General features: G+C 43.7%; 2 protein-coding genes across 2 annotated transcripts; both read right to left on the reverse strand.

The window, feature by feature from the left end:
* Positions 1-10071: 10071 nt before the first annotated feature.
* On the reverse strand, positions 10072-10830 carry LOC105043697 (hexose carrier protein HEX6). Its single transcript, XM_029264142.2, has one exon. The coding sequence runs from the start codon at positions 10828-10830 to the stop codon at positions 10072-10074; it is 759 nt and encodes a 252-aa protein (XP_029119975.2).
* On the reverse strand, positions 10757-21501 carry LOC105043696 (hexose carrier protein HEX6). The gene is given in 5 exon segments (XM_073255685.1): positions 10757-11151; positions 16671-17247; positions 17250-17760; positions 20705-21027; positions 21237-21501. Coding segments are annotated over 5 exon segments (1797 nt in total). The 5' UTR covers positions 21358-21501; the 3' UTR covers positions 10757-10886.
* Positions 21502-24408: the final 2907 nt, after the last annotated feature.

Genomic DNA, 24408 nt, shown 5'->3' on the forward strand with positions numbered 1-24408 from the left:
CGCTACCCAATGGAGGAGGCCGACTCCGATGATTAGTCGATTTTTGTTTTTCTTTTTTGCTTTTGCTCCGGCTTGTATTCGGGCTTCGGCCCAATTTTGTAAAACCTATTTTGATCTTCAATGAAATCAAAGTCTTGGACTTTAAACTTTTTTCCTCCGCTTGTCTTTCTCTTTTCATGTGTTGTGGAATGTATCCGAACACGTAAGTCGCTAACCCATACAGATCAGTTAGGACGTTCGGCAATTCGTGCAGCCACGAAGGTAGAACAAGTCCCGACTTTAGATCGATCTTTCGATGGTCGAGGACCTAAGTCGGGCGTCCTTCGCCCGGCTGTGAGTCGGGCGCGTCCGGTGAGTCAAAAGCTGACCGACTGTCGGGTAGAGCTTGGCAGTCGGGTCTCTTCTGACGCGTTCAGTCGGTTGTCATCCGACGCGTTTAGTCGGAGAAACGATGATAAGTCGGATCCCGATACCCTTGTGTCGGGTATTTATACTGCACCTCTTGATTTACGGTGGTAAGCCGAATATCTTCCGACCGACCGTAGCTCGGTCGGTGAGTCATGAATGCAACTGTGGTCGCATCGTGTGATAGACGGTGGCAAGCCAAATATCCTTCGACCGGCCGTAGCTCGGTCGGTAAGTTGCGACTGCGGTCGCATAGTCATTTCGCCTTTCTTTGGTCGGAGCCCAATCGGTAAGTTAGCCGATAGTCTGACCCGAAAGTTTGACCGTAGAAGGAGTGTCAACTCCCGTCGTCGTGGATGGTTCGGCCCTTGCGAGCGCCTGACACGTCGTCGGCCGTCGGGCCGTCATTTTCAAGCGGACACTAAGTCCGAGTCGGGACGTCGGGACTCAACCTTCTTGGTGAGCGTCGATCGCCAGTCGAAGAGTTAAAACTCCAAAATTTGAAACTGAATTTGTATTCCGAATGAACAAGTACAAAGTTCATTGGTGATACAACTTCAGGTTGTCGGCGTTCCAGGTCCGGGGAATGGGTTTCCCTTCCAGAGTCTCCAGTCGGTAAGCCCTCAGCCCATTGGTGTCTGCTACCATGTTGGGCCCCTCCCAGTTCGGAGCCAGCTTCCCTTAGTCCAGGGGCTTCGAGACTTCTGCCTTTCTTAGGACTAAGTCACCAGGCCTGAAAAGCTTTGGTCTGACCTTGGCGTTGTAATATCGGACTACCTTCTGTCGGTATGAAGCCATGCGAAGTTGAGCATCATTCCGTAGTTCGGGGAGGAGGTCTAGGTCGGCTCTCCGGCAATCAGAGTTGTCCGGCTCTTGATACCGCTCGACCTTGGTAGATGGCAGTCCAATCTCGAGTGGAATCATCGCCTCCGTCCCATAGGCCAAACTGAAAGGCGACTCTCCGGTCGGAACGCGGGGGGTCATTCGGTAAGCCCACAGAACGGAGCCTAGCTCATCGACCCAAAGGCCTTTGGCTTCATTTAGTCGGGTTTTGAGCCTGTGTAGTATGGTCCGGTTGGTCACCTCAACCTCGCCATTGGACTGTGGGTGTCCGACTGAAGTCAGTCGGTGCGTGATGTGAAACCTTGCACAGAAGTCTCTGAAGTCTTGATTGTCGAATTGTCGCCCATTGTCGGTGATAATGGTATGCGGCAATCCGAACCTGAAGATGATGGATTTTTGAACGAAGTCCTCCATCTTCCGTTCGGTAATCTGCGCCAGGGGCTCGGCCTCCATCCACTTGGTGAAGTAGTCGATGGCGACGACTATGAACTTTCTTTGGCCCGATGCTGGAGGGAAAGGATCGAGAATGTCGACCCCCCACTGAGCGAAGGGTCATGGAGCGACGATAGGAGCAATTTGGCTGGCCGGTCGGTGCTGTACGTTGGCGTACTTCTGGCATGGTTCGCACTTCCGGACCAACTCAGCCGCGTCCCTCCTCATGGTGGGCCAGTAGTAACCCTGCCGCAGGACTTTGTAGGCTAGGGATTTGCCCCCCAAGTGACTCCCGCAGATTCCTTCGTGCACTTCTCGGAGAGCATAATCTGCGTCGGTCGGTCCCAAGCACCTGAGCAAGGAAAGGGAGAACGACCTTTTGTAGAGTCGGCCTTCTAGGATCACATATTGGGAGGCCGACCATCGGAGCCGCCTGGCCTCCGTGGGATCTTCAAGGCTGATCCCGTCGGTCAAGAACCGAACAATCGGATCCATCCAGCTTGGTTCAGCTGTCAGTTGTAGCACCTCATCGACCCGGTCGATACTCGACTGCTCGAGGTTCTCCACGAACGTCCGGCCCAAAGAGTCGAAAGCGGAGGTCGCCAGTCTGGAGAGTGCGTCGGCCCGGACGTTCTCCGACCTAGGGATGTGAGAAATTTCAAAATACCCGAGGCGTGTTACGAGATCCTTCACTTTTTGGAGATATTTGGCCATGGCTGGATCTCGCGCCTCGAATTCACCTTTGACCTGCCCCACGATCAGCTGAGAATCGGAGAATGCCCGGAGGCTGTCGATCCCAAGTTTCCTCGCCATCCTCAAGCCGACGAGGAGCGCTTCATATTCGGCTTGGTTATTGGAGGCTTTGAAGTCGAATCGGAGGGCGTACTCGGTGACTACCCCATCCGAGTTGGTGAGCAGGAACCCAGCCCCGCTCCCTCGAGCGTTTGAAGCTCCGTCGATGTGCAGTACCCAGGTGGAGACCGGGTCTGGCTCGGAGACCGCGTCTCATCCCGGGTCCGCACCTTCCGACCCTTGGTCGGCCGTCGGGCATTCGACGATGAAGTCGGCCAGGACCTGGGCCTTTAAGGTAGGTTGCGGTCGGTACTGTATGTCGAACTCGCTGAGCTTCATTGCCCACTTCGCCAGTCGTCCTGATGTATCCGATCGGTGCAATATCGCCCTCAGGGGCTGGTTGGTGAGAACCACAATGGCATGCGCCTGGAAGTATGGGCGGGGTCGCTGTGCGGAGACGGTCAGGGCGAAAATCATCTTTTCCGTCTCTGAATATCGAGCTTCAGCGCTGCGGAGCACTTTGCTGGTATAGTAGATAGGCTGATGGGTTCGGCTCTCGTTTTCTCGGACGAGCACCGAACTGACCGCCTCAGAAGAGGTGGCCAAATAGAGATACAAGGTCTCCCCGACCTCCGACTTCACAAGCAGCGGTGGGGAAGCCAAGTACCTCTTCAGATCCTCGAAGGCCCGTTGGCACTCATCCGACCAAGAGAAGCCCTTCACCTGCCTCAGAGTTTTGAAGAACGGGAGGCACCTTTCAGCCGATCGAGAGATGAACCGACTGAGGGCAACGATCTTTCCGTTCAGTTGCTGGACCTCCTTCTTGGTGTTCGGATGACGCATGTCGATGATTGCCTTTATTTTCTCAGGATTAGCCTCGATTTCTCGTTGAGAAATGAGGAATCCGAGAAACTTCCCCGAGGTCACCCCAAAAGCGCACTTAGTCGGATTCAGCTTCATTCGATGTTGTCGTAGAGTGCGGAAGGTTTCTTCGAGATCCTGGACATGATCCGAAATCTGCGCACTTTTCACCAGCATGTCGTCCACGTATACTTCCATGTTGCGCCCGATCTGGTCTTTAAAGACCTTATTGACAAGTCGTTGGTAGGTGGCACCGGCATTCTTCAGCCCGAAAGGCATTACTCGATAGCAGTGGAGGCCCTTGGGGGTCACGAAGACAGTGTGCTCCTCGTCTTCGGGCACCATCTAGATCTGGTTGTACCTGACAAAGGTGTCCATGAAGTTGAGCAGTCGAAATCCGGACGTCGCATCCACCAGCTGGTCGATCTTTGGAAGTGAAAAGCTATATTTTGGACAGGCCCGATTCAGGTCGGTGTAGTCGATACAAATCCTCCACTTTCCGTTGGCTTTCTTGACCATGACAACATTGGCGAGCCAATCGGGATATGCGGCTTCTCTGATGAAGCCCGCCTCGAGCAGCTTGTCCACTTCTTCGTCGATGACCTTCTGTCTTTCGGGAGTAAAAAACCTTTTCTTCCGCCTCACCGGCCTCATCGTCGGGTCGATGTTGAGTCGGTGGGTTATTGTCTCCAGGGGGATGCCCGACATATCTGCTGTCGATCAAGCAAATATGTCGGCGTTGGCCGTCAGCAGCTCCGTCAACCGTTGCCATTCTGGGTCGGGTAGTTGAGACCCGACCCATACCTTCTGATCGGGGTTTTCCGCAATCGGGATCAACACGAGCTGTTCGGTCGGCGAGCCCCGTTCTTCCTCCTCCCGTTGGTCTAGTTTGTCGATCGTCAGGGAGCCCCTCGACTCGTCGCTTTGAGCGAAGATCTGGAAGCATCGGCGAGCGAGCTGTTGGTCTCCGCGCACCTCCCCGACTCCGTTCCTGGTCAGAAACCGAACCAAGAGATGGTATGTTGAGACAATCGCCTTGAGGGCGTTTAGTCCGGGTCTTCCAAGTATGACGTTGTAGGTCGAAGGCATTTGGACGACCGTGAAAGTCAAATGAATCGTGCTTCATCGTGGTTCGGTACCGACCGTCACGGGCAGGATAATTTCACCTTCCGTCGCGATGGCGTCCCCGGCAAAGCCTATCAAAGGCGTAGGGGCCCTCTTGAGTCGGTCGGTTGATAGTTGCATCCGGGAGAAGGTCGAGTAAAACAAAATGTTTGTTGAACTTTCATTATCTACAAAAATTCTCTTTACATCATAGTTTGCTATTGTTGCCGAGACAACAACAGCGTCGTCGTGGGGAGTTTGGATGCCCCGAACGTCTTCTTCCGTAAAGGTAATCACGTCGTCCGGGCGCAGCTTCTTCGTGGGCTCCCCTCCAGCAGACGTCCCCGGCCAAGTCGTTTGGAAATCATATTGATGACCCCGACCGTCGGCTGATTAGTGGTTGCTTCCTCAGTCGGCTGAGGTCGTCGGTCGTCCATTGGTCGAGTCGACGGGTTCCTCCAAAATTTACCGAGATACCCTTGACGGATGAGAGCTTCGATCTCATCCTTAAGCTGGATGCATTGCTCGGTATTGTGGCCGTGGCCCGGTGGAATCGACAGTACTTCCATCGGTCGAGGCCTTTTGCCTTTAGAGGCGGAGGCCGTCGCAGGTATTCTTCTCCTTCGATCTCCATCAAAATCTGCGCACGGGGAGCAGAGAGAGGAGTGTAGGAGTCATACCTGGGGCGTGTCGGCCTTGGAGTCTGCCGTCGGGGTGTCTTCTGGTTTCATCACGGAGGCGAGACCTGACCATCGGTCGGGGGTCTGCTAGGTTCGGCGGGGTCCCGACCCTTCCTTCATTTTTGCTTCGGACCTTTGAACTCGGTCGAGCGCCGGTCGGAGGCTCCTTCGTCCGGCGCATATACTTGTACGCACGCTCCAACAATTTGGCATATGTCTGGGGGAGGGTCTTGTCCAGGGAGTAAGTGAACCGGGATGCCTTCAACCCCCGTTTCATGGCCGAGATAGCCATGTCTTCGTTGAGGTCCCGGACCTCAAGCGTGGTCGTGTTGAATCGCGCCACGAAGTATCGGAGCGTCTCATTTTCTCCCTGTTTGAGGGAGAAAAGGCTGTCCGACGTTCGCGGTGGCTTCCGACTGGTGCTGAAGTGAGCCACGAAAGAGTGCTCGAGCTGCCCGAAGGAGTGGATACTTTCCGATCGAAGATCGGAGTACCAGGCTCTGGCGGCTTTACGGAGTGTGGTGGGGAAGCCGATGCAAAAGAGAGCGTCGGTTGCCCCCTGAATCGTCTTGAGAGCTTTGTAGCTCTCCAGGTGGTCGATTGGGTCGGTGGAGCCGTCGTAGGATTCCACGTACGGCATCTTGAACCGACTGGAGATCGGTTCGTCGAGGATGAGTCGGGAGAGTGGTTGGGCGGTCTGGAAGTCAACATTGTTCGAGGACTTCTGTCCGTCCACCTGCAACTGGGCAAGCCGGCGATCGATCTCGTCGAACCTGCGTTCGTAGTCGTCGATCCATCGGTGCTGGGAGACCCCAGGAGTAGAGTCTCCGGAAGATTCCGAGAGGGAGGCGGACGGCATTCGCGGTCGCTTCTCCTTCCTCGCTCGTTCCAACTGGGAGGGAGAAAGCTTTTGGGACCGATGAGCATCGCGCCGCGGCCGCCCCCTCCTCTCCGTGGGAGCGCTGTGGCGGGCGCTCCCGCGGAGACGATGGGGATCGACGCGGGCGTTGGTGGCTGCTCCTGGAGGGCATCGAACGCGCCGTCGGCTGCCCTACCGGTGATGGCGGCAGCCGTACCGGCTGTTGCTAGAGGCTTTTGACCGCGTCCGTCAGCACGGTCATCTGCCGTACGATTGCTGCGATCTGCGCCTCCATGGTGACCGCGGAGTGCGGAGAGCTGGGTTCCGCCGCGGAGGGTGGCGGAGAGGCCTCTTCCCGGCAGGAAGAGCGCCTCGTCGATCCGGTGACTCTCGATCGTTTAGCTCTTGTCTTTGTCATTAGTATCTTCTGCTCCCCCCTACCTGGCGCGCCAATCTGTTGCGGCCAATTCTCTCGTCGTCTGATCGTCGGGAATGAGCGCTGCAAAAGAAAGCCCGCACTGACCGGAGGCGGCTCCGGCGGGGACCCTCCGACGGTCAAGTCAGAGAGGAGACTAGGCAATAGTGAGAAGAAAGGAAAGAACTCAACGAGAGAGAGGGGCGCAAGCTTGTGTGTTTCGAAGGCCTCTAGCACTGTAGCCTTCCCCGATATATATAGTGGAGCGTAGTATGGCGCCGTCATTAATGGCACGGACAATTGAGGAGTTGTCAACTCACTATAGATTGTCAGAGTCACGTGAAAGTGTCACATCACCGTGGGGCTGTCAAATCACTAGGGTTGACAATGCCCTAGGCGGGATGATGCCCTTAGGCGGCAGTGCCGCATGCTGCTGTCAAGACTGACAGTCTCTGGCAGTGGTACGACGATCGGAGGAGTCGACCGATCTTAGGTCGGTGGCCGGCTGAGTGGCATCGGGTGGAGATTGGGACCCCTCCGACGATCAGTCGGGCATGTTGCGAGAGTCGGCCATCGGACTCCCTGGTGCAGTCGGTAGAGAGCCGTTAATCGGTCGGTAATGACGTCCGACGATCGATTGGTCGGTCGGTCAGTCGATCGGTCGGATATGCCTGACTATGAGTCGGCATGAGCAGAGTCAGTCGGTAATCCCCAACACCACCCTTGGTGTAACGAAATGCTATCCGGTACAACCATATCCAACTGGTCTTACAATAGACTAAGACCGAGCCCAAATCACAAACAACAAGTGCCATAGTTCGATGCCAATCGGTCTAGCTATGGACCAAATTTTATCTTGTTTCTAGCTGGATTATTAGTCCGTCACGTTCCAAGTTTTGTTCATAGTGTGCCCAAATTCGACCCATAGATAATATTGTCATGGTCCGGCTATGGGCCAGATCTTGGACATATACTTCCATAAGCCGGCAGACATTATCTATGCCATACATAAATTGCGAGCTAAAAGATTCTTCGTTGAAGGTGACTCGACTACGATAGTTGGTTGAATTCGAAATGAGGTGAAGTATCTAAAAATTTATCCACTGCTCCATAATATTTGAAGATTCTTTTGTCACGTTACCGCATTATTTGTTCGATATGTATTCCGAAAGATGAACAATGCACGGATTGAACTATCTCTTTTGTTGCAAGAAGGCGATAATTGTCTTCGAATTTTGTGAGATATTTTATGTTATACTCACGTTAAAATGATGTGATAGCCTGTTTGTACCAAAAAAATAATAAAAAAAAGTTTTCGAGTGTATGATGCCACGTGTACATGAGAAAGCTCACCTGGTTAGCGACGCCGACGCCGGATCAGAGCAGAAGGCGACCCAGGACGAGGGTCCACGCGGCGGCCCCCGTCGAGGCGAGGATGGAACCAGCTGCTGCGATTTCGCCCCGATCCTCACTTGCACCCACGGAGACAATCCTTAAGACCTCCCTTTTTGGTGGCCATTCCACCTAGATCCCTAAAAACACCACCAGCTCAGCCCAACACTGTGGATTAATGAAACGAGAGAGAGAGAGATGGTGCATGTAGATCGATATTTCCACCTGAGATCCCGATGGCGTAGCCGAAGAGCAAACCTCCGAAGGAGGCTACCGTGCAGCTTGCGAGGAGCAAGAACGTGATTCTGGCGTTATATATGTCGGCTGGTTTCGAGGGGCTTGATGCGAAAGCAGGGTGCCATAGGATTTGGTGAGAGAGGGACTGGGAGTCGAGGTGGTAGGGAGAAGATCTATTGAGGAGGTGATGTGGTGGTGGTGGCTTTGTTGGAGTAATTTCCTAGGTTTGGACGAGGAGGAGAAGGTTAAGGAGGGGCGCGTACGCATTTATTGAATGGGAATTGGAATCGGAATGAACGAGAACCGGAATGATTATATCCCCCGAAATATTTGGGTCGTGAAATCGAAATCAGAGTCTAAACCGAAATGGGGGATTTAAATCTTTACAGAGGAATTGGGATTGAAATTTATATAAAGAGATTGGACATTTTTATTTTACATTAAAATCAAATTTAAAATAGTACTCCTTTCAATCAAATAATTAAATTAAAAATTATCATTTTTCATTTTCATTCAAAGCCCCAACTCTTCCAAGTTCCCAACCAAACACACCCCAAATGATTTGAAAAAAAAAAAAATTCACTTGTGAGGAAAAAATTATTGATTAAAATTATTCTATTGCATTTATCTTAAATTATTCAATAAAAATTATCACACCATTTATTATTAAAAAATAATTATTATCTAAATTTAGTGAAAAACTTTAAATAGGAAAAGCTTCAGTTTAACCGACAATTTTATTGATTTGATAAGTAGATGCGAATCTGAATAAGTGCAATACAAATAATTTGAGTTGGAGTATCTCTCTAACTTTCTAACAATACTATATAAAAATATTATTTTTTTTTAAATAATAGTTATTAAAATAACATCTATTGCCGTGACAAGACATGACAAGACGAAGATTTGAAAAAGAAACAAGTTTAGGAGTATTCCACATTTAGAAAAAAAATAGCTACTTTAAAAGTCATGCTATATATAAAATATATTTTTTAATTATTTTAATTATTTTTAAAATATATATAGAATAGATAAATAAAATAAAATATATAAAAAAAATCATATTCCACACATTGCACGGGTTTCAAGCTAGCTAGTTGTGAAATATGGCGCTGAGTTCATGGCCTATGTCTAAGAAAACTATACATAATTCTCTGGTTAAAGAATAATTCACTTATAAGTTCTCATATCTCAGGAAGAAAAAGCTATTTGTATTCACTAGCTTGCAGGTGGACCAGTGGGGCCTACGGACTTCTTGGTTCAGGTCCTGTGAACAGCCAATGACTGGGATGGCCGCCGACTGCACTCTATAAAATTTGTACGAAGGAAATTTACTCATCCCTCGGCCTTTTGAATCTAAGTTAAAAAGTTATTTTAGTACCAAGAAATTTACTTATAGGATTTAATCAAAAAATAATTAAAAAATCATCACCAGGAACCAAAATTTTACGTTTTGACAGAATGAAACTATTATGTCCCATTCTCTGTGAAAAATAGGATCAAAATGAGATCCGGACTTCGAAATTCATTCTCATAAAAAGAAAGAAGGAAGAAAATGAAAGGTGAAGAAAAAAATTAAAAAAAAAATGAAAGAAGAAAATTAATGAATTAAAAGAAAGAAAGAAGGAAGAAAATAAAAAAAATAAAAAAAAATAAAAAAATAAAAGAAAAAGAGGAGGTAGACAGAAAATGCCTATCGAGATGTATAATGAAGACCACTATCAGGATGGGATGAGACAGTATGGTATCCTAATCTATCGAAAAATTAAAACATCTCCATCTCATAAAATTTAAAATATTATCGGGAACAACAACACAACTTTCTCTTTTTTTGACGACGAAATCTATCAACATCAACTTTTAGATAACGTGTGTATGTAAATAAAATATGTAAAATAAATATTTTAAACCACTAAAAGAAATTAAGAGATACACCACGAAGGAAGCTAGAGACTACATATAAATAATCTAATTATAAAAATTAGTTCTCTCCGTTTTTGGTTGATGAGAGGATATCATCATTGTTATACTCTAGATGCTATATTACACAATTATGTAACATCATCAAAACAGTCATCCTGCGTTTCTTCAACTGCTATAGTTTTCTTCCATAACCAATGTTTCTTCCACACCTGATCCATCCGTTCCATTGCTATTCCTCTGGTCTCCGGCAAAAATAAATGAATGAATATAATCACCATAGTAACCCATCCCCCAAAGATGAAGAAGCTGGTAGCCTTAAGTTGGCAAATCAAAGTTGGAAAGGTCTCGGCTACAACAAATGCAGACAGAAACCACACTGCCACCACGATGCTTTGCCCTGCCGATCTGATCTCTAGTGGGAAAATCTCACTCGGGACCAACCATCCTAGAGGTCCCCAAGACCATCCAAAGCCCATAAGATAAACACAAACCAAAAACAAGGCCAAGTATGCATAGCCTCTACTAATCTCATTGTCCTCGCTGAGTTGGGTCATCATCACTCTACCAACGGCTACCAGTGAGACGAGCATCTGTATGCCTCCGATCGTAAACATAGCACGTCGACCAATTCTATCGACGATGGTCATTAACACCATGGTAGAGGTGGTGCCTGTGAGTCCTATCACAAGTGCTGACATAAGGAATGAATTCTTGCCAAAACCGATGTTTTGAATCAAGATAGGGATGTAGAAAGCTACCAAGTTGAATCCTATTACTTGTTGGAAGAATGGGATTGTGATCGCCATGATGAGTTGAGGCCGATACTTGCATCGAGTAATCCTATAGAAGGATTGGTTAGTGGTCACCTGAGCATCACCAGCAGTCATTATATCATTTAATTCTGCGAGGATATCGGTGGTGCCTCGTATCGTCTGGAGCGTCTTCACTGCCCTGTGGAAGTCGATGTCCCTTTGGATGATGCTGTTTGCTGTCTCAGGGATGAAGAGAGCACCGAGCGTGAGAGAAAACGATGGAGCTGCAGCCATACCGAGAGAGATACGCCATCCCCAGCTATCTCTTGATCTTTGAACACTGAAGATAATGAGATCAGCCAGGAATAAACCAATGTCATAACTAAGCTGAAAGACATTGTTGATTGCTCCTCGGCTGGCCGGCGGGGCCATCTCTGATAAGTACAGTGGAATTGCCTGTAACAAAATCAATGCAAGATGTGAATATAGGGTTTGAGAGATAAAGTAAAGAATTATAATTATGGGAAGTGTTTGGTTGTGGAAAAGATTTCAGAAAGATACTTGAGGAAGGGGGAAAAAGACTGTGCTAAACTAACATAAGGCCGAACATATAAACATAGAATAGAAGGTTAACAGTTTATTTATAGGGGCTCACCTTGAACGCACGCTGCTCTTTACCCCTGTGAAGACACTAACACTATCTGTTTCAATTCACCTAAGGTTAACTGCAGAGTAGAAAATGAGTCTCCTATTTGGATCCACCTGTGGTCCATAGGAGATGTTGAGATTTATAGGCGCTCCATGATAACTTTAGCAACCACCAATTCCAAAAACAACAATGGATTGTACGCTGATGTGTGGTTACTTTCCCACCGACTGCAGACATAAAACATACCTTTTTTGCTGTCAAAAACGCGTTTGTCATATATTTGGCGTAACTAGTAGTCGTCGATTTTGTATAACCATGTGAATTTTTTTTTTTTTTTTCCTCTCTAAAACCTATGGGCATGTTTGGTCAGAGGCCTTAGACTCTGGGATGGGAATGGAAATAGGAATGGAAATGAGAATCAGTGGCCCTTATTTTAATTGTTTGGTAGGAGAGAGTCCCATTTCCATTCAATTTCAAGAGAGGAATAGGAACATCTCAATCTATAAAATTCAATTCTAACTCTCTCATCATATTTGAATCCCACTCCGATTCTAATTCCAATTTTAGTCGCCAACCACTCTATGTCCAGTGACCTTGCTTATATGCACTCTGGATGCAGGAGTCCCTCTGTCCATTTGTTTCAGGATTGTAGTTTAATTGGGTTAATGGCCTCTATTACGAGATAACAGTGCATCATCTCTGCAGTGGAAATAAAGGGTTCAGTGAAAGATCGAAGAAATTCACTCTGCAGGCTTTAGTGTCATTTGTTTCCCTTTGCCTTGAAGGTTCGCTTATTATACATTGTCTACATCAAGTCTCAACTCATGGGACCACCAACTTTTTTAGCATCCTTAGCGCATGGAGCCACCTTTTTCTGGGCATGTCGGTTGCAATTTAGTATTTAGGGACATTCATCAATTCGTTTTCCAGAAAGAGTCTCACCCCGAAAAGCTGCACAGCTGCTCTGCAGCACCCCATTCGGACAACTTATGCGACCCCGCGTACAAAGATGGGGATAGGAGAGTTACAAAGTCACTTGGGGAAATTTTTGTGTTACTCTACCTTGCTTTAGTTAGCCTATTGTTCTGTTTCTATACTTCTTTGGTTAGCAAACTGGTGTTACCACTATCTGCATCAATCCTGACCATTTATATATAGATATAAGCAATTTAAAATCCTTCTATGAGCAATTAATCTTCCTTTCACATTCATAGTTGATGTTACGTGGCTGAATTCGGCCACTCCAAGGGCTCAAAAATCCTTCTCAAATACTATCCCCAAATTGAAGGGCAATATTCTAGTTGTTTTTTCATGAGCCCTTCGATTTCAAGGGACGGGGAAAGCATGGAATGAAAATTCTGAAAATAAAACATCCATTGTCCATTCTCTACAAGAATTTATTGGCTCGATAAAAGCCACCAACACGGCAGTAGAACGGTCCAATCAAAAAGCAACACGTTGCCGAGCTCCCTTTGTATACGAGTGTAGCTTTCTGATTTGAACTGATCCACTATTGAGCTGGTGGACCTAGATCAATCAACCATCTCTCATTCTCCACCACCCGAGTTGCATGACTCGGATTCATGATAGATAGAAGGAGAGGTCATTTCTCAAACAACAGAACGCGATATGTGCCAGCATTTAACCTACGATTTGCCTCTTAAATCAATCATTCTTGGCAGAACCAAAATGCCGGTCACTACAATCATAGTTAACCTAGTCCTGCAATAGACTGACAAGCAGGAACCGATTGGTGAAGCCAATGGGCAAAATTTATGAAGTCGGATTCGTAATCAAAACCTTGGCAGGCCCTGTAGCCTATTGGCATCTCTACTACCAAGCAGTAAAACATTATTCTATTTTGCTTTGTCCCATCTCTACTTTTCTCTTTTTTTAAAAAAAAAATTCATTTAGTTCAAGAAAAAGCACCTTTTTTACCAAAAAAAGAAAAAAAAAAAAAAAAAAGGAAAAGGCAAAGTATTTGTTGTCCTGAACTCTAATGCCACGTGCACCTCGGACGACTCTAACACCCGTAAGAATCTTACCTGGTTGGCGAAGCCTACGCCGAAGCCCAAAAGGACACGGCCGAGGAGAAGCGTCCACACGGTGGGCCCGGCCGCGGCCAGGATCGACCCGGCCAAGGAAGCGGCACCGCCGGCGACCATGGTGGGCCGGCGGCCGAATTCCCGCGTGACCCACGCAGCCACCAGTGCCCCCATCGCCCCCGCCACGTACAGCGACGCCGTGTAACCACTCATCCACTGGCTGCTCGACCGGCAGTAACTGCTGCTGCTCTTTTCCATCCTCATATGCAGCCATGGAAACATGTCCTTAAGACTTGCCTCCTTCGTGGCCATTACACCTGCTGGGTCGTCAAAAAATTTCGCTAACTTAGCAGCTCTTTTCCGTAAATCGATCGGTAGGAAAAATTTTACTTCAGAGAACCGGTGCAGGTAGAGGTTGGTACCTGAGATTCCAATGTCATAGCCGAATATCACACCTCCCAATGAGGCCACCATGCAAGTAAGGACCAGGAAGGGTGTCATCCTGCCGTTATATGGGTTGGTTTCGAGCGGCCTGATGGCCAAGTGCGGTGGCATGGAATGCAGTAGATTAATGGGATGGAGGAGAGGAGATTGATGGGGGTGGTGGATTCTCCCTTAGAATGGCGAAAGAGAAAGGGGGGTATCTCCTGGGTCTCAAATGCGAACAAGGGAGAGGAGGAGGGGGAAGCAGGTGAGGGGACACGTACCATTTATTGAAGTAGGAATTGGGGTGGCAGTGCCTTTTGGAAGGAATTGCGCTGCGTATTGTTTTGGACCGCATAGACAGTTCCCGGGACTCATTTTTACGACCAGAACATGTGACCATCCAATTTGGCGCTCGGTACGTCGTAGCACAAGTGGGTCCCAATAAGATGAATTCAATTGGCGCTGGATAGCATGTATGGAGTATATTTTATTATCAAAAATTATATTTGCTACTTTTAATATCCTCTATTTTATTGAACTATTGTTAGTAGGGACCCAACATAGTGCTTCTAGTGCAATCCTGCTAACCCTAGATAAATGAACTACAGCTATGTATTTGTCGGTTCCATTTATCATTGCATATTTCCAGCAGGAGATCTATCATTTGCTTATTATAGCAAACACATCCAGTTGATCACAATCCACTGATGCTTGTCTAATACTATTTTTTGATGGTATATCTGCTTCATATGCAACCGAGCTTCACAACATTCTATCTGGATCACATGCAACTAACTCCATATTATTGATCATTTATGCTTCTGGGTTTCAATGTTTTGAGCAGAGGGAATGTTGTTTTCATATATCCCTAATGTATGCCATGCGTATAGATAATTATCCAATTTTATTAGCTATAACATTTCAACATAAAACCAATAATGCTATTGGCAATAATTGGTGACGGTGGCAATGATATGACAGCCACCATAATCATTAGTGTATTTTCTTTAGCGGTACTTTTAATTGCCCGTAAAAAGACTATTTTTGTCATAATGTACTATTAGTCTAAGCTGATCTTGCTCATACAATAAAATTGTACTCCACTAGATACACATTGTACATGCATTTTACACATAAGTGGACTTGTCCAATCAAAATTGGCATTTTTTGAAGCACAAAGTGATGTTTAAAATTGTATTTATTCCTAGAATTTTTTTTTTATTCATGAATTTAGGGGGAAGAACAAACATCTAAAGGATTTTCTTTCCAAATTCAGCTATTTTTGTGGAACTTCATTGCCTCTACACATCTCCAATGAGACTATGACCGTGTGTATGTGAAGCACTACATAATTAAAGCAGCTATTAGATCACAGATATCATTCAGTACAAGACTACATGCGGAATATTGCTCTAGCAACATGCATGCATATAACATACACATGCTCGAATTCCCCTTGTTCTAGATATACAATACTATTAATTATCAAATTAAAATATTGTTGCATTTTAGGATGTTTTAATTTAGCACATGCACCAGCAACACCTGATCATATATGTATTAATTTTCCTTTTCTAAGAATTATGCTGGGAGATCTACCTCCTATATGATCAAACTTAAAACCTTTATTCCAGTGCAAGCACTGGGGAGAGAGGTGCCAACAAATGGGATGAAGTGTCACTAGCTATGTCAACATGACAACAATTAGATCCCAAAAGCAAACAAATATGTGGAAAATAGTTGTTATTCTATGTTATCCATGGTAACATATACACAAAGTACAATATTTATATTATCCTAATTAAGAAAAAGTATAGAATGGTTTCCATTTTTACTTGATCAGACAAGATTATGGGGAGGTTGGATTAATTAATCTATCATAAACTCTTCTATCTCCTGGGACATGTTTTAATCCTTTCATGTTGTTTCTTTATACCCTCCAACTTGCTTAAGAGGTATTATACTAGCTGAGCATCAGCACAAGCTCTAAAGGGGCTTGGCATCTGCATGCATGCAAATCAAACATTCCTCTTGTTTGATGCATAGGAAAGTGTATTACTTACGAGGTCGCATTTACTTATTGTTAATTTGATTGGTCAAGGTTATCTTGCTGATCCTTCCTAACATGTTTATTATGTATCAGGAAGCACTTGACTACTTAGGATATGACTAAGAAATTAACTTTAAATATTTAATTTGTCAGGTGATCGTGTCAATCCTTGCATGTTTATTATCTAACAAAAACCCATAGGATGATCATGGCCAATGACAAAACACACCGAACCTCATGAAAGTGCCAGAAAGACTTTCCTCTCCCCTCAATGCTTTGCTTTTAGGAGAGGTTTCAAGTTCCAAAATGAATGGAGGCATTCCCACTTGTATCTTGATGATAAAGAAGATGACAATGACGACCACAACAACAACAAAAACCACCACCACCTTCCTATGTTAAATTATCATGATCTCCTATAAGGGCATCAAATTAATCTAAAGAATTCTGACAAGGCTTTCTAGAGATCAACTAATTTCGCTCTCAATATGTTCATGAGATGTAATACCATGCATGCTAGATAATCTACAAACTGACCTCACCAAGGAAATCATGAAATGTGCATTAAAATCCCGACCACCCCTCAGTAAACTATTCATCTTTATCAACTTCAGGTAAATTACTACCAATAACTTTCTGTCAGTCTGCATGTCTCTAACTGGCGGAAAAAGAGGAAATTTACCTATTACATGGAGAGAAAAAAAAATTGATTACCAGAACGAATTCTAGCTCTGACATATTTTTTTTTGACCAATTATATAAGATAAAATCATTTAGATTTTAGCATACAATGAACAATTCTTACAGATGTGAGTCTGCCGTGCTCGTTGGATCCACCTTGCTTTCCTCTTTCCCATCCCAGACCATCTTCTTCCAAAACCAATGCTTCTTCCAAACTTGATCCATTTGCTCAACTGGCACATTCCTGGTCTCTGGTAAGAACATATATATAAAAAAGGTCATGGCAGCAACCCATCCGCCAAAGAAGAAGAAAGTTCCAGACTTCATATGACAAAGCATCGGAAGGAAGGAATGAGCAACAAGAAAAGTCGCCAAAAAGTTCACTGCTACCACAATGCTTTGCCCTGCTGATCTAATCTCCAGTGGGAAAATCTCGCTTGGGACTAACCATCCCAAAGGCCCCCAAGACCATGAGAAACCTGCTACAAAGAAACATATGATGACCAATACCAAATAAGCGATGCCTCTGATCATTTCTCCATGGTCTTTGAACTCAGCTGCCAATATTCCACCAACTATTATCTGTGACAAAAACATCTGAATTCCCCCAGTTATAAACAGAGTTCGCCGGCCCCATCTATCAGCTAACACCATTGCTAGGATGTTGCAACTTAAAGCAACTAGCCTTGTGCATATTGCTGCATGAGAGAAGCACTCTCTTTTAGCCCGATGGTTCGAAACATAATTGGCGCATAGAAGTTAATCACATTAATGCCAGTAACTTGTTGGAAAAAGGGGATTAAGATTGCCATCACAAGCTGAGGGCGGTACTTCTGTTGAATGATCTTTCGAAAAGGGTGACGAATGCCTTTTGCGATAATGCCAGCAGAAATCAAATCATCGAGCTCTTTTTTAACATCAGTGGTGCCTCGGATCTTTTGAAGCAGCTGCTCTGCCTTATGGAGGTCACCATTGCGCTGAATAATATTGTTGGGTGTCTCAGGGAGGAAAAAGGTACCAACAGTTAGAAAGGAAGCTGGAACTGAAGCCAAGGCTAAAGAGATTCTCCAACCCCATCTGATATGAGTCTGGTTAATTCCATAGTTGATGAAGTTAGCTACAAGAATTCCAATGCTAACACAAACCTCAAAACCATTATTCATTGCTCCGCGGTGCTGTGGTGGAGCCATTTCTGATAGGTACAATGGAATTGACTGGAACAAAATTATGAGCTTTGCTGAGATTGTTGCTTACAAATAAGTCCATGCAGCCAAGAACAAAATTATACTAATAATTCTACTGTTAACGCTATGCCAAGGGCACTCCACTATGCGATTTGCTATATATCTTAAAAATCCATAAGGCGAGATTGATGTCAAATGGAAAGATCTGCAAAGGAGAGCACACATGCAAACAAACACGTTCTCTTGAAAGTTTGTATGGCTCTCCAAGATCTGAAAATGCATTCATATCCTTGCAATCAGATGATATACTAAGTAGTACCATTTTATTCATTTAAGAATATATATACATAAACTCTTCAAAAAGTGTCTAATTAATTAAGTTCCACATCAAAAAGTAACAGTACACATAAAAAATTAGCACAGAATTTTAGATGTTTGCTATGAATTTTAGAAAGTAATATGAAATTTTAGGGTAAAATAGTTGATGGACAAGCTAACTGAATTAACTTGATTAGAATATCAGGAATAAAATCAAAACAATGTAGAGAGTATGTGTGCATTATAAGCTTTAAAAAGGAATATATACAATATCTATTTTTTACAATAAATATATAAACTATGGAATTCTAAGGGGAGCATGTGCAAATGCCCCCCACTAATACCTAAGTATACTTTCCAAGTGGTAGATCTCTAAGCAACTGCACTCATACCCCATATCTCTGTCCTTGAAAATAACTTAAAATTCTTGCAATATTTACCTTCCATGGATAGAAAGAGGCTAAGGAGAGCATCATCTATCCCTACAAAGCACAAATTCGAATAATTGTTTGAATGTTTTAATTTCTTTTGAGTCCTAAAAATAAGCTTGATTTCTCAAGAAAATGTTATTTCTTCAGAACACTCACATAAAATTTCATGGATTTTTTAATATTTTTTCCAGCATTTCCCTTTGCCATGCTTTTGATCATTTTCATTGAGTGTGGGCACTGTAAACTTTGTATTGGAATAGCTTCAAAGGAAATATTGACAATAATATAGCTCTTGTATAAAGATTATATAAGCCCTAAGGGATTGCATGGTCCTTTCTTAGGAGTTAGGACCTGAAGGTTGTGCACTAAGGAAGCCTTTTTACACACATTAAAAGTAGGGCCAGAAATGGGCACAGGCTAGGTCAGCTTTGAGTTGGACTCTGGGCTTCGCCCAAGTCATGAGAGGTCGGGCTAAAAGTCAGGTCTGGTCCTAGCCAGGACAATCTAAACCTGGCCCAATTTTTTAGGCTCAAATTTCAGGCCCAAGCCCAACACAACAGGCCTTTTTTTATGTCCCTATTTATTTATCCTCCAGTGTTTCATCACAATTATTAAGCTGTCATTCTTAGATTTAGATTGAATTGAATTCATAGCTAGGAAGAGGAAATTAGACACAACAGGGCTCAACTACGTGGATTGAGCACTCTACTCCACCTCTCCTCTCTCATTTCTACCCCCTTTTCTCCTCTCCCAAGTGGACTATGGTGGATAGCACAAAACACCACTCCCACTTCTCTCTTCTCGCATTTCAGTCCCCTTCTCTCCTCTCCATGATGGGCAATGGTTGTAGCAGATGGCGTGACACACAATTAGGTCTCTCGCTCCCCCATCCTTCCATCCCTCCCTCTCATTGCTTCCTAACCTAAAGTCAATAGGGGGAAGGAGTGCTGCAACAGGCACTGGATCCCCTTTTCTTTCCTTCCTTTTTTAGGTCAGGTCGAATGTGGCTTGATTTGTGTGAGCATACTTGTGTTCCATCCAGGTCAAGCAAGCACAGGCTTCAGGTTGGACTCGATCTTAGGTTCTAGATGGGCTCAAGCCGAGTTATACATAGAATTTTGTAGCCTAGCTAGGCCCAAGTCGAAGCCCGAATAGTATCCAAGCTAGGCTCGAGCAAGGGAGTACCTTAGCCTGACCAATTTCGAGTCCTGAATTCAAAAGTGACAGTATATGACTTGATGTAATCCTATTTGGACCAAGTTTAGGTAAAAGCATTTTCAACTAAGAATGGATATAGTCATAGCCCTGACCAACTAAGATTCATGAGGAAATAATTTATCTAGGTCAGGACTCAGGCCACATAATGACCATAGAAAAATATTTTAAGAGAGGCCTATCTCGCGCACCCCCCCCCCCCTCTCCTTTTTTTTTTTCCTAATTGGTGAACAATAAGAGATCCCTTAAATTATTTGAAATAAGGATAGGGTTTGAATCCTTATTTTTGTACCATAAAAGTTAGGTTGGTTGGGATTTAGGCAATGTACAATATTGTAGTTTATGAGTCGATTAGATTTCCTTCATGATGGGAGTAGATCGCTTGATGGATATGGGTGAAATGTCTCAACTAAATGTTTTATGGGACTACATAGAGATCAAGATTGATTATCATTCTAACTTCATTCAAGCATTCCTAACTAGACTTGACCCATTTTCATCTCTAACAACCAACTCATATAATAATTAAAATCATCCATGTCAAGCATCATTCTGCAGCCTATTTTTTTTTTCAGGCATAAAATAGACATCTTTAAAGTTGAAACCCCCCTCCCAAATTTTTCCCACTTGATCCATATAACGTTAAACAAAACTACTCCACTATTAGTGATTTAACCCATTTGTTTCGGACTACATTTTCCAGCAATTAACTGATGTCTATACATATATTCTCAGAATGGGGCTAATCGTAGCCCAGTCTTGTGGGCATACGCAAGACATTAAATTGTGAAATCATGTGTTCATTCTAATTCCTTTTGATGGTCTCGTATGTATGCCTATCAATTCGCCAATTCTTATAATGTCTTAGCTTGTATGTTGATGTCCTGAAAAAATCATAGTACTTTATAATTGTCGTAACAATTAAATTTCGATATTTTAGATCATCAAAAGAAAGCACAAAAACATAATTTTGAATCTAAAATATCTCAAAGGCAAAGCAATCCGATCACCTGGTTAGTGAACCCAATGCCCGCACCAAGCAAGATGCGGCCAAAGATAACCATGTAAACGTTCGTAGCCGCCCCGCCCAATGCGGCGCCAGCCAAGAACATGGCCCCTCCGATGAGCATGGACGCCCTTCGGCCGAACGCCCGCGTGATCGGCGAAGCAAACAAGGACGCCACAAGCCCAGCAATGTAGAGCGAAGACGTGAAGGTCGTCAGGAGCTCGCTGTTAAACCTGCAGTAGTTGCTGATCTTGGTGTCCTCCTTCATCTGAGTGTATACCTCGGGAAAGAACTTCTCCAAGAACCCCTCCATGGTACTCACTCCACCTACATCAACACGCAATAAGCCCGAGTGAGCTCAAGAACAAAATCAGAGCCGGAGGGAAACGCGATTCCCAACTTCCCATGTAAACTGCTGGGATATGTGTGAGATGCGTTCTCCAGCTCGGTCTTGGAAATCGTTTCCCCGTTTCCCGTTCCCCAAGAACACAAATGGGAGGGGTGATGAGGGAGGAAAGGGAGCGGGGATGCAAAACCTGAGATGCCGAGGTCGTAGCCGAAGAGGAGTCCTCCGCTGGCCGCAACCATACAGGAGAGGACGACGAAGACCGTCACCCTCCCGTTGTAGCCACCGCCCATTTCGCTCGCGAACCCCATAAATTTCGTCGCCGGAGAAGAAAAGCGGCAGAGGGAGAGAGAGAAGGCCTGGTTTCGGCCGGGGGTTTACTTCTGGATTGGGATCCAGTTTGGGGCTTGGAAAGCGGGCGTTATCCGCTTTATTAGCCCAGTTTGGGCATCCGGTCAACAAATGTGTCACAGTGTCTGCCACCCCACTCCTTTCTTATTTTAATTATTTATTTTTAGGAAAGTGGTATTGCTGGAAACGAGTTTGGTGATCTTCCAAACACATAACGTTCTATTCGCGGTAAAGAATTATGGCTGAGAATATTTTTGATTACCTTCCTTCGCAACCATAATTATATTTTTGTGTTATGATACTACTGTAGTTACCGTGGGTTTTCTTTATGATTGGGATTCCATTCGGCATTTTTGTAAATGAGATAAGAGATTGATACCCGAAACAATGATACTGTGGATATCCGCTAAACGACGAGGGAATGCGACGTGAGGCACATGGGGCAAATACCTTTGGGCTGTCGTTGTGTGAATGCTGTTGGCAGTCGGTGGGAGAAGAAGCAAATGGGTGTAGGCCTAACAATGGCATGCAAACCATGGATGGTGGTGGGGTTGCGCTCTTTCGAACGGACCGCCTCCTGTTGTTTTCATTTGGGTAGGAGCGGATGCCCCCGGCCCCCTTTCACATTCGAGCATCGTTTCGGCTTTTCTGCCCCCCACCCTTTTTTTTATTCTTTCGGTGACGGGAGTTGATTCGATTGTGGAAGCCCACCCGTGATTCGCGCCCAGGGCTTAAGGTCCGATGGGACGGGTGGCTTCGAAATCACGGTTCCTCTCTGATTTTCTCGGATTCAATGCAACCAATTTTAAATTTTATAAAAATTTTTAATTCTAATCTAAATTTTTATTCAGTATAATCGTATTATCAAATTTTTATATTATTTCAATTTGAATCTTAACTCCAATTCTTGACATCCTACCACAACAAAATTATTATGTGGCTTGCTTACTTAGCATTAGATTGCTTATATGACAAAAAAAACTTGATATAAAATCAACCGGTTTAAACAATTAAAATTTCATGTCAAACAAATCATGAGAAAAATGATTAATAGAAAAAAAGAAGATGAGGATTTACAAACCCTAATCTTCTTTACAAACTTTCAAACCACTTGAAAAATCTCAAATCAGCAATATTATTCTTCTTATCTACCAAACAAATACAAAATAACATAAATTATGGGATAATGTATAGAAAAGAGGCCAACAAAAGACTGCCAAAGACTAAACTAAACACAAAAAAAATAAAGAAAATGAAGGATTCAAAATCTGAAGAGATAAATGGATTGGATTGAAAGCTTGTAAGACTAATCTTGAAGAGCGCATAAAAGATGCAAAACCTACAAATCTAGAATACTAGGCTTTCAATTAGAGAGGATGTGACCTTCTTATTTTGGCTATGGGAAAGAAAATACCTTTAAGAAGGACGGGATTGCTAATCAAAAAAAGGAGGAAGGGGGTCTTAAACCAATGAAAGAGAGGATTTCTCCTATTAATGAGAGGCAAGTAGAATAGTGAAGTTGGGATGAGAGAGGATTGAAGGAGATAGAGTTGCATTAACTTTAATATCTACTAATCTAAAAATAAATTTTTTTTATTTTATTCTAAGAAGACATAAAAGAGAGAGGATAGAGATCCGAAGGTAGAGGATTTTTTAGGTTTCCATTGATAGAAATCCTAGATGGAAAAAGATAAAAAAAAAAGAGAAGAAAAAAATTTTTAAAATTTTTCCAGATCAACCAAAGGAGGCCACGATATAAATTAAAATAATTTAAAAATTCGATGACTTGATTGTATTAAATAAAAATTTAGAATAAAATTAAAAATCTATAAAAAATTTAAGATTTTTCATATAATTAAATTATTTTTAAAAAAATTATAAATTAAATTAATTAAAAATATAAAATTGTAAATCAAAAAAATAAAATATTATAAAACTAAACAAAAAACCATATAAAGTATACGGAACCTCAATAGATATAGTGATCGTATCACTCTCCAACGGTAGAAATGGATACCTTCCATCTCCAATGAAAGCCGGAGCATCCTCTAAATAAATTAATAAAGTTAGTCATATATATATATATATATATATATATAATATATATATATATATATAGCATAAGTCAGTTCCTCTTATGTCGTACATAATTTTGTTATTAGGTAGGAGAGGGATCGTGGCATCTAAAAGAACTAGTTCAAATTCTTCCAAAGTTTGGCCCGTGATTTCTCACCATTCCGCTCAATTCTACTTTTGGCCACTTCTGTTTACTAGGTGCCAGCAAAGGCTGTTAGTGGACCCATGTTAACTCATTTACCATTTTACTAGGTGCGCTCGCCACTTCAGAAAGCAAAGTTCAGATCCAAACCATTTGATCAATCAAGATGGAGTTCTATAGGATGATTCATATCGATTTGGTTATTTCATGTTCAATACCAAATCTAAGAGGATCTAGACTCAAGGGGGAAAAAAGTCCTATTTTCTGCATTTAGGTTTTAAGATTATTTCATTCTCTCCCAGATTATAAGAGGACAGAACTGGGCAAAATAAATTTTAAATAGAATGGATTCTCAGTGACAAGGATATACCATGTTTACTATGGTCATATCTTATGGGATAGCAAAATCTTTCATCAATAATGTAGCTTGAGATGACAAGGAGACTTGGTTGATTCTATCTGAAAGCAAGAAAACTAAGAAATTCAAGAAGAAGAGACTTAAAGAGTAAGAACTATTTAAACCATCGCAGCAATAGATGTTGTAGAAATCATCAGGCTGCAGAGCACTTCCATCATTATCTCCCATCCCAACAAATGCATTTAGAGGAGGTAATAAGTTTAGTTGTTCAAGCAAAAATTGAGTAATATAATCCAACAGATGAAGATCCATTCAAATTGCAGAAAATTCAGACCAACAGTAGGCTTTCTCTACTAGCATTAACTGATGCTAAGAAAGAAGCAAGAAAGATAATATAAAATGAACAAGAAAGAGCCAGTAGATCATTAACAACAG

The sequence above is a fragment of the Elaeis guineensis genome, chromosome 4 (genome assembly GCF_000442705.2).
Source record: "Elaeis guineensis isolate ETL-2024a chromosome 4, EG11, whole genome shotgun sequence".
In the NCBI taxonomy this organism is placed as follows: Eukaryota; Viridiplantae; Streptophyta; class Magnoliopsida; order Arecales; family Arecaceae; genus Elaeis; species Elaeis guineensis.